Here is an 11265-nt window from a genome sequence, read left to right as displayed (position 1 = left end):
TTCTGCTCATTGCATTGTTTTCCTGTACATGTTTCGTTAGAGATTCTAACTGAAATCATATTGCAAATAAACATTGCTGCATTTTGTAAATATATTTCAGCACACAAATACAAATGCGAATATACGTCCACATAACTGAATAAACGCGCACGCGCACACACACACACACACACACACACACACACACACACACACACACACGTATCTACTAACAAGTAATAACGAGTACACTACAAAGACTCGTGACGACATTCAACAGAACTGGATTTGGGTGTAGAGAAACTCTTCAATCATGTGTCACGTTTAAAAATAACTTACAAACATGCAATTGTCACTGTAATGTCACCCATCAAAACAACAAGCTATGCGGAACGAGGTTCATAGGTATGTGAACTTTTAAAGCATGAATATCGCATGAAAAACTTTCCACATAGATGCTCTTTACTGTAGATGGAAATCATAGAGTAATGACAAAATAAAGACGGTGGATTTGCAAAAACCAAAATTAACCGCGGCATTTTTTCTGGCTCTTTACGTTCTGAATTCAAATCACGCCGTGTCTAACTTTGTCTTTCATCTTCCTGGTCCGATACAATTAAGTACAAGTCAAGTATTGGGGTCGATGTAGTCGGCTGTTCTTCTCCTGCAAAATTTCAGGCTTTGAGCTTTAATACAAATAAAAATTGTATTACTTTCTGTATCACTTCTATAGTAATGACAAAAGGAAGATTTATAATCATTTTTCCTCTTTTTTTTTTGTGTTTTTGAGGAAAATAAAAACTTTTATTTCTTTGAAAACCTAAGTAAAGTACTATTTAGTTGAACCCCTGCTCGAGGACTTCCTACTTATCATAGTAACAGTCGTTATTTAGTCCCAGATTAGCCCTGATTGAGACGACCTATGATGAAAGGCATGCCAGCTATGATCTCTCAGTCTTTTTAGGATTACATTTATCTGGTGTGTATTTCATGTTTTAAGATGATTGGTGTAATTTGTGCAAGATTTGGCTACTATTTCTAGAGGACCGAATAACAACATATACACGCAATCCTTGATCGAATAATGTTAAACCATGCTATAGGGCCCCCAATACATTAATGCGGCGGTGCTCATCCCACCTAAGATCTAACTATAGTCGATTTTTTCTAAAAGTTGAGATAATGAAAGACAAGCAAAGAAAGAAAGAGAAGAATTGGGCCCAATACTGGTCTGATACTCTATTTATTGGCCCCGAAAGAATGAAAGGTAAATTTAACCTCGCTGGGATTTGAACTCAGAGCTCCAAGATCCTGAATGATTGACTAAAAGTAATCTATCCAACGCTCTTATAACTCTGCCAGTTGGACACCTTCACGTGTTTACGTGTAAAGCAATGCTACTTGAAATTAAAAGGATATCAAACCGTGCGAAATGTATTTTACGTAACGGAAAAGTTTCGTAGTCGGGAAGGATGTTCACATTCACAAAGACAGTTCAGCATTGGAACGATGGTGTTCACAATTAGTAAAAAGGATGTTCACTGTCAGGAAAGACAATATTCTCCGCAAAGATCAGATTCACAATCAGAAAAGGGGAAGTTTGTAGTCAGTAAAATGGAAGCTTACGGTAGGAAAAGAGGAAATCTACAGTCGGAAAAGAGGAAGGTCACAAATGAAATAGAGGAAGTTCACAGTCGGAAAAGATAAGGTTCACAATGCAAAAAGTTATTGCACTGGAACAAAATACATTTAAAAGCTGTATACAGTTCAGAACGGAGGCGCAATGGCCTGGTGGTTAGGGCACCGGACTTGCGTTCATAGGATCGCGGTTTCGATTCCCAGACCGGGCGTTGTGAGTGTTCATTGAGCGAAAACACCTAAAGCTTTACGAGGCTCCGGCATGGGGTGGTGGCGAACCCTGCTGTACTCTTTCACCACAACTTTCTTTCACTCTTACTTCCTGTTTCCGTTGTACTTGTAATTCAAACGGTCAGCCTTGTCACACTGTGTCACGCTGAATATCCCCGAGAATTACGTTAAGGGTACACGTGTCTGTGGAGTGCTCAGCCACTTGCACGTTAATTTCACGAGCAGGCTGTTCCGTTGATCGGATTAACTGGAACCCTTGACGTCGTAAGCGACGGAGTGCTAACGCAGTTGAGAACAAAATGCAATAAAATATTCAGTAGAGTCCTACAATTAAAAACCCACCCTCTGAATGTCACGAGCGACGTCGAGAAGTATCGTAAAATTGTCATATATAAAATACTAAGTTATAATAGGTTTTTTAGAAGAAACTGGCGGAGTAAATACAAAATTTATCTACCGGGTTATAGTATTTTAATTCATGTCTAAGTCTCAGCTCAAGAATATTAAAAGTTCCCTTCTAGAAAAAAGTTATCTCTATTCGGCCAACAATTTAATGTCACTCGATATTTTCTTACAAAGCAGATACTAGAACAATGTCCTAGCAACAGATAAGACAACTCGGATTTTGGAAATACTTTTTGACAATTATTTATCGAGTTCAACTTTGCCCTTTATCCTTCCGATGCCGATAAAGTAAAGTACCAGTGAAATGCCGGGTGGATGTAAACGATTAACCCCACGCTCGTGAAATTTCAGGCATTGTGCCTAAAGTATTATTATTACTAGCTGGGCCCCGTGCCGTCAAAAATGACGGCGAATTGTAGTATTTTATATATAAATAAGGACAAAAGATAGAATATGGATGGTAAATCAAATTAATACACTTGTCAATGTTATCTAGTGGTGTATTTTGAGATGTGACATCGGTCATCGTTAATTACTGAAAGAACGCTAGTTCACATATACAAACATTCACATACTTCTCTTGTACACGCACACACATACATATACTCACACAGTTGAAACGCTGTTTGATTTTTCTTTTCAGCGTTGGGTGTTCACCATCCCACTTCCATTACACACACATACACATACCTCCCTTTTACATACACACACATGTACTCACACAGAGTTGAAACGCTCCCACTACCAATTTGCCATCGCCCTTCCTTCTTTATTTATTTATCTTTCCTTTCTCATTCATATGTTGTCACGGAGAAAAACACAAGAGTATTATTATTATTATTATTATTATTATTATTATTATTATTATTATTAAGGCGACGAGCTGATAGAATCGTTAGTGTGCTGGATGAAATGCTTAGCGGTATTTTGCCCGTGGCTACGTTTTGAGTACCAGTTAAACACTGGGGTCGATGTAATCGATTCATCTTCACCTCCCCCAAGCTGCCCTTATGGCAAAAATTTGAAATAATAATAATAATAATAATAATAATAATAATAATAATGATGATGATGATGATGATGATGATGATGATGATGATGATGATGATGATGATGATAATAATAATTATCATTATTATTATTATTATTAAGGTGGCAAACTAGCAGAATCGTTAGCACGCCAGGAAAAATGCTTAGCAGCATTTCGTGTGTCTTTACGTTCTGAGTTCAAATTCTGCCGAGGTCGACTTTCATCCTTTCGAGGTCGATAAATTAAGTATCAGTGAAACACTAGGGTCGATGTAATCGACTAGTCCCCCTCCCCCAAAATTTCAGGCCTTGTGCCTTTAGTAGAAAAAAATCATTATTATTGTTATCATCTTCATTATTATTATTAACGCGGCGAGCTAGCAGAATTATTAGTACGCCGGCTAAAATGCTCAGCGACATTTCGTTCGTCCTTACGTTCTGTGTTCGAATTCCGCTGAGGTCGACTTTGCCTTTCTTCCTTTCGGGTATCGATAAAGTAACAGCTGGGCACTGGAGTCGATGTAATCGATTTACACCCTCCTCCCAAAACTTGCTGGCCTCGCACCAAAATTTGAAAGCACTACTGTTGTTGTTGTCGTCGTCGTCGTTGTTATTGTTATCGTTTGAATGCTAGGCAAACTTATCTATATGCAGATCAATTGTGGGTTATGGAAGGAGTACAAAAAATATCTTTGTGAGTCAAAAAAATTCACCACTACGGTGTAGATTCTATAATATTCGTTACATAAGTATATATTGTATATAACGGAATCACAAATACTAACAAGACACGACTAGACTAGCAACATAAATATACATACCGCTTTCAAAAACCATGCTTCACTAAGCGCCCTACAAAGCGACATGCTTCAACTACAATATCTAAACACAATCCAAAATGACATTATTAGGAAATACTTCAATGCACACCACCACACGGCACATTTTTGTATAAACACAAATCAGTTCATACAAGCAAGATGAGACATGGTGATATATACACATACCTTTACAGCATATACAGATATCTTTACAAATCCATCTACAATTACTCGTCTCCAAATATAACTTTCTCTTCTGAGTACTTATCGACTACCTACTCACCAATATCACAATACATTCACGTATTAAAAACATGAGTATGAGTTGACGAAAACTCATCTAAGGAATAGTAGTCAAATCTCTTCCAAATGAGCGTCTTAAAAATGCATGACTCATTATATAAGGGGTGGGGAAATTTTTAGTGCGGTGGGCAAAAATTTCCAAAGAAAATGGTCTGCGGGTGGATTAGAAGTTCTAACTCTTATATCTGTGTAAATCTTTTATATATCTATGTATAATAAAGATAAGTTTAAGACATTAAATTGACGCGTAACATCTTCATTAACGCCACCACTGAATTTAGGACGCTTATATTTATTTCTGTATTGCCCACAGGGGGCTAAACATAGCGAGGACAAACAAAGAGATTAAGTTGATTACACCGACCCCAGTGCGTAACTGGTACTTATTTAATCAACCCCGAAAGGAAGAAAGGCAAAGTAGACCTCGGCGGAATTTGAACTCAGAACTTAACGGCAGGTGAAACACCGCTAAGCATTTCGACCGGCGTGCTAACGCTTCTGCCAGCTTGCCACCCTTTAAGACGTTTATATTACTTATGAGGTAGCCTATATTTTTCAGCTAGAGTATAGTTGAGTCTCAACTATACTATAGGGGGTGGTACAAACCTAGCATTATGTGTTTTATAGTGAAAACAAAATCTCCATACAAATGGCAATTACCGGACGATTTTCTGTTCGAGTCTAACCGTTTTAAGTTGTAGTGGAAACGCGACTTATTTCGTAAATAGGCATACGAATATTATATAAATTTTATAATTGAAAAATTTAGTATATATTGTACATATAAGTATACCAGCCTGCGAGCGCAACTGCGCCCGCGGGCGGGGGCTTCCTGCATTATATAATGTAGTCATATTTTCACTGTGAACGAAAAACGACGAGATAGTTGTGACAGAACTACCTTTGATCATAGTCTGCTCGATCGGGGATCTTCTAAGGGATAAACAGAAACAAATAAACGAACGAAAACATTCCCAAAGTTCAAAATATCCCAGTGAGAGAAAATTGTGACTAGCAAATTTTACCAGCATAACATTCACTAGAACACTAATTGTAGGATATACATATATTCAACAAAGTAATAGATGATGCTTTAAAAACCATGTCCATAGTCAACTCAATATAACCAGAGATAACTTCAGATGCAATCCCGAAATACCATGCAACAGGAAATAAAACTCAGCTTTAGGCAACCAAACAGGGAAGTTACGAAGCAACAAAGAAAGTAAAAACAAAGAATGCTAAATATTTAGTATCTAACACCAATCACAAAATAGACAGTAAAAGCTATATGAAGTCATTAGCAGCATAAACAAGTGTAACAGGCACGCCACATTCCATGTCAAAATAACTTCAAGTAATAAAGTTACACACCACATGCAGGAAAAGTCGCTTATCAAACACTTTTCCTTCCATCAAATACCGGAAAAGCAATAGAGATTTTAAAAATTATATATATACATATACAAAATAAAAAGCTCTTAGTGACAAAATCTCTAACATACCTAAAACACTTAAGGAGCTGAAGAAATGAGTGCATATGTCTTCAATACCACACTATAGAAACAACCAGAGCCTCTACACCAGGGTTTTTCAAACTTTTTGACTTGCGGACCCCTTTATATTTCAGGCTTTACCTTAGGGACCCCCTTATAAACGCTTATAAAATTTATACATAAATATTTGCTTAAAATAACATATATTTTTACATTTATTTATTAACAGTTTTAAACAAATAGGTTTGTTGTCAATTAAAAGATTTCGATTAAAAAACATATATAAAATCAAATTGCCCATAAAAAGTATTTGCTGTCCACGGACCCCCTGTCTTGTCCTTGCGGACCCCCTGTGGTCCGCGGACCACAGTTTGAAAACCTCTGCTCTACACAGTCATTTGTTCTGCTGCAAATACCAAACAAATATCCATCAAATTGCGCGCCATTGTTTTTTTAAAAGAGAACACATTTGAGAATGTAGTAGAGATACAAAAAGATGGGACTGTCACGGATGTAATAACTTTGATCATAAATGTACTCGTTCAGAGCAACAATACCACACTGCAAAAAGCTGGAATTTTGGGAATATAAAAATTCCGAATCAATCAACATCACCCAAACCCATTACATTTCTTCACACTCCTTCAAAAACGCTTAAATGACTCATTGTCGCACTCCTCTTTCCAGGTCGCAACATGCGTTTACACTATAACTCATATCGCCCCACATAGGCAACATAAGACTTGGTCCCACAAATCATTTGATTCTATTCCTCACTCTTTACTCTTTATTCTTTTACTTGTTTCAGTCTTTTGACTGTGGCCATGCTGGAGCACCGCCTTTAGTCGACCCCAAGACTTATTCTTTGGAAGCCTAGTACTTATTCTATCGGTCTCATTTGCCAAACCGCTAAGTTACGGGGACGTAAACACACCCAGCATCGGTTGTCAAGCAATGTTGGGAGGACAAACACAGACACAAACATACACACACACACACATATATACATATATATATACATCTATATGACGGACTTCTTTCAGTTTCCGTCTACCAAATCCACTCACAAGGCTTTGGTCGGCCCGAGGCTATAGTAGAAGAAACTTGCCCAAGATGCCACTTAAAACCAATATAATCATCACTTTTTTAAGAAACGACACAAAAACTGCGAGAGAACTTACCTCTCAGGTCAGAAAGTCAATCTCATGCACAAGAATAATATATCCAGAACTGAAACTTCTCAACATCTATTCTTTTTACTTATGCTCACATTTCCACAGACCAGCTCACGCACCATCATATTCTCTCAAGCATCGTTGAACAACAGCTCCAACACATGCTAAATATCTAGAGCCAACAAGTATGTCTTCACCCAGACGTTCGACTTGCTAGAAATAGCAGCCAAATCACCCTCAAATCAAACCTTACCGTCTTAGAAAAGGATATACCAAATAGTGTGTTCCTGAGTCCCCTGTACATGGGGAAAAGACGGGATGGTCACTGCTGGAATGCTTTTAAGTCTGCTTATTTAGAGCTGACTTAGACCTAAACAACAACCGTGGGCCCATATGAGATCGTTCGAACTACTAGAATTAACAACCAAATCTTTCTCAAATCATATCCTGCAAACTTAAACTAAAAAACAAAAATAGAAAACTAGTATACAAACAGTATATTAGATTGGTGACAAGTTACATATTAAATTGATGACCTGTCCGACTAGACGGAATGGTCCTCAATCAGACTGAGGCATGACGTATATAGAACACTCACTCCGTCGCTTACGACGTCGGGGGTTCCTGTTGATCCGATCAACGGAACAGCCTGCTCGTGAAATTAACGTGCAAGTGGCTGAGCACTCCACAAACACGTGTACCCTTAACATAGTTCTCGGGGATATTCAGCGTGACACAGTGTGACAAGGCTGGCCCTTTGAATTCCAGGCACATATAGAACAATATATTATGTAATTGAAATAGGTCTGATCGCTCAGAGTTATAAGAACAAGGAAAACTTTTGATAAACTTTTCAAATCCCCACTGAGCTGTAGAATATGTTTCAGTCTATGTTATTGATTTCATCTTTTCCCAGTATTTAAAATTACTGTGGATTTTTTTTCTTTTTTTTTTTCACATATTTTGTGTCATAATTTCTGTAATGTATCCCCGAAAAGGGTTTCTAATCTGAGAAATATGTTTTACATGTATTTGCCGCCTCTCTAATTGACGGCTGTAAATTCCTATTCATTGTTCTTTTTTAGAAAATTCATCATTTAGAAATAATTACATAAGCAATTTCTTACATATCCTTTTGCACCATTGTCTAATGGTGAAATTCAGGAAATAAACTTTTAAGCATCAGGTGGTTCTATTAATTTTATTCGGAACACAGGTGTCCAAACCGTATTTGCGTTACCCGAAGAATAGTTAGAGTTTTAAAAAATTGAGATACTCTGTCAATTCGCCATAGTAATTTAGGCAAAGCACTCACATTTGCTAGACAGCTGACTTCTACTACAAAGCAGTATTTTTTGTTCGCTTTCTATGTACGTGTGTATGTACGTATAAATATAGGGAACGTTGTCCCCCACCGTTAAATGACATCAGACAACTCAGCGAAAATAGAATCAACATTAGGCCAACATAAAACCTTGAATCCCCAACTCATTCATTAGACTATACAGACATTTTTTTTAGACAAACTGATGCACCTGTAAAAAGACATTTTCCCACATTCACGACGGATTAAATATATTTTGAAAACAACTTCAATTAGCAAACCTGTTTAAAAAATTTGCACGTGCCTTAGCTGTTCTCTAGTTTATTTCACACGACAATTGTAAATGTTGTTTATTTCTTCTTTAGTTCAAACAGGTCGCAGTACTTTTAACATATCCCCATTCTTTTCCTCGTCGATAAATCACAAACATCAGATCTAATTAACGCATTATATAAATGTAACATACAAAACAAGCAAATCTTCTAACAATTTTTTGCATAATTTTGTAACTAAATTTATATTTGTTTCTCAAACCTGGGCCATGCGTAGCATGGTCACATGAATGAATCACAAGCTTCAGAAAACAACAATGAAACAAATGATCAAAAAAATGTGTAACGAGAAAACTGCTGTGTAATATCTTATATAAATAATTAATGAGCTCTTAGTTTTATAGAGGTACGAAATATGTAACGTTTGTGACTTTTGGCTATAAGAGACGCAAGAGAAACACTTCTTGCCAGTAACCAAAACTGCGTTTGGGTTTTGATCAGACATGAATTTATTTGTACCCAGTGATTCTTATACTCATTTCTACTATAGGCACAAAGACTGAAATTTTGGGTGAGGGGACTAGTTGATTATATTGACCCCACTGCTCAACTGATACTTTATTGACCACGAAAATATGAAAGACAAAGTCGATCACGGGGAAATTCGAATTCAGAGCGTAAAGCAGAAGAAATGCCGCTCAACATTTAGTCCGGCATGCTAACGTTCCTGCCAGTTCTCTGCTTTTATGTTTGAGAAATAAGATATCATTTGCTATCATCTCGTTTCATTTCATCTCGTCTTCATAGAATAATAATGAAATCCGTGTATATGCCCAAAAGTAAGGAACAGAGCTTTCACTTTTCATATTAGATGCAAGTCGTTTGAAATAGTTGAATTTGTATTGCATTTATCATTAGGATTGCACAATTTAGAGAAGAAGCATAACCGCTTGAGTTAATCCCCAAATAATATAAATAGTACGTTTTTATTGACCCTAGAAGGGTGTAAAAGAAAGTTGACTCTATTGGGTTTTGGACTCATAGAGAAGAATAATGCAGGGTATTTAATCCTACACCACTTCAGTACCTACTCTAATTATAATCATGCTAATCTTCATCATAATAAACATGATCATTAGTTAGAAGATGTGCTCCAGAACTAGCGCGTGACTCACAATCATCAAGTAGAAAACAAAATTAACAAATCTATTTTTCTTTTCTTCAATTTTCAGTCAAACTTAAAATGTCTTATTTTCTTCTATTAAAAGCAATATATGGATAATTCTATAAGATTCAAAGAGCGCGATGCTAGAGAAGAATGGTCAGATTAGCAGTCATACAAAGCCCAGAGAAGATTAACAGATATTTGAAATAATGAGAAAATACTGAAACAGTGAATAGAAAACTAAAGTACAGAATTATGTAACGGCTATCATTGGCTGTTTATACTATAACTTTAACTGAATCTTATTGCTAGAATAGACCCAATTCCTCAAATGTAAGCATTCCTTTGCTTACACACAGAAGGGTTTCACTTGCACTTGAGTTACCAAAATTTTGCTTTTGTATTTGTTTTGCAAGATTCTTGATGAGAAATGCGAGGTCAACCTCCGTATTTTACTCAACCAGATTATTAGACTGCTAGAAAGAATACATCCTATTAGAGAGGAGAATCCTTCTCTCTCGTGAAGGGGAACTTTGGTCTAGGTGAACCATGTTAGGCGAGTTTGGTGTGGCTATGGGGTTCTCGGACATCACGTAGGTCACTAGCCTGGTTGGAGTGTTTATGCATTACAAATTCAAGGGGAACTTCTTGCACCTCAGAAGTTGAATGCATTGGAGCGACACTCTATTTACAGTCTCTCAATTTCACCATCTGAACTGGAGAGACGGAGGAAAGGCTGTCGGGTCAAACTTTCTCCCTAGTTGCTCGGGGGGTTTTCTATATCCACCAGTTCTCATCATTTTTTGTCCATCACTGAAGAAGCTGTGCTGTAGCCCTACCTTTAAATTTTCATTTTATTTTGTTTTAGTCAGAGCTATGTGTGTGTGTGTGTGTGTGTGTGTGTGTGTGTGTGTGTGTGTGTGTGTGTGTGTGTGTGTGTGAGGGGAGAGAGAAGGAAGATAGATACATACATACATACATATATACATACATACATACATAGAAAGTTATGTGTGTGTATATATGTATCTATCTGTGTGTCGTTGTGTCTTTGTGTCTGTACTTGCCACTCACTACCGCTGGACAACCGATGTTGGTTTGTTTACGTCCCCGTAACTTTAGCGGTTCGGAAAAAAAAACCGATGGAATACGTAATAAACTTTAAAAAATAGGTACTGGGGGCCCAGCATAGCCGCAGTTCAATGACTGAAACGAGTAGGTGATAAAAGTTTTTGTGTGTGTATGTATGTATGTATGTATGTATGTATGTGAATGTGCATAATTCTAAATTTACTCATTTATACGTGTGCGAGAATGTGTTTCTGTTTGGGTACTGTGCGAGTGCGTGAGTTTAAATCAATAGAGAGAACCTAGTTTACACTCACACACACACACACACACAAACACACACACACACACACAAACAC

General features: G+C 37.1%; 1 protein-coding gene across 1 annotated transcript in view; it reads left to right on the top strand.

The window, feature by feature from the left end:
• Positions 1-1488: 1488 nt before the first annotated feature.
• The window catches only part of LOC106873158 (uncharacterized), a 121184-nt gene continuing 111407 nt past the window's right edge, over positions 1489-11265 (top strand). Inside the window, exon 1 of the mRNA XM_052966834.1 lies at positions 1489-1606. Within this exon, the coding sequence (XP_052822794.1) occupies positions 1489-1606 (118 nt within the window). The remainder of the gene's footprint in view (positions 1607-11265) is intronic.

This window comes from Octopus bimaculoides, chromosome 1, assembly GCF_001194135.2.
Source record: "Octopus bimaculoides isolate UCB-OBI-ISO-001 chromosome 1, ASM119413v2, whole genome shotgun sequence".
NCBI classification, from domain to species: domain Eukaryota; kingdom Metazoa; phylum Mollusca; class Cephalopoda; order Octopoda; family Octopodidae; genus Octopus; species Octopus bimaculoides.
This window is presented reverse-complemented; position numbering and strand designations above follow the sequence as displayed.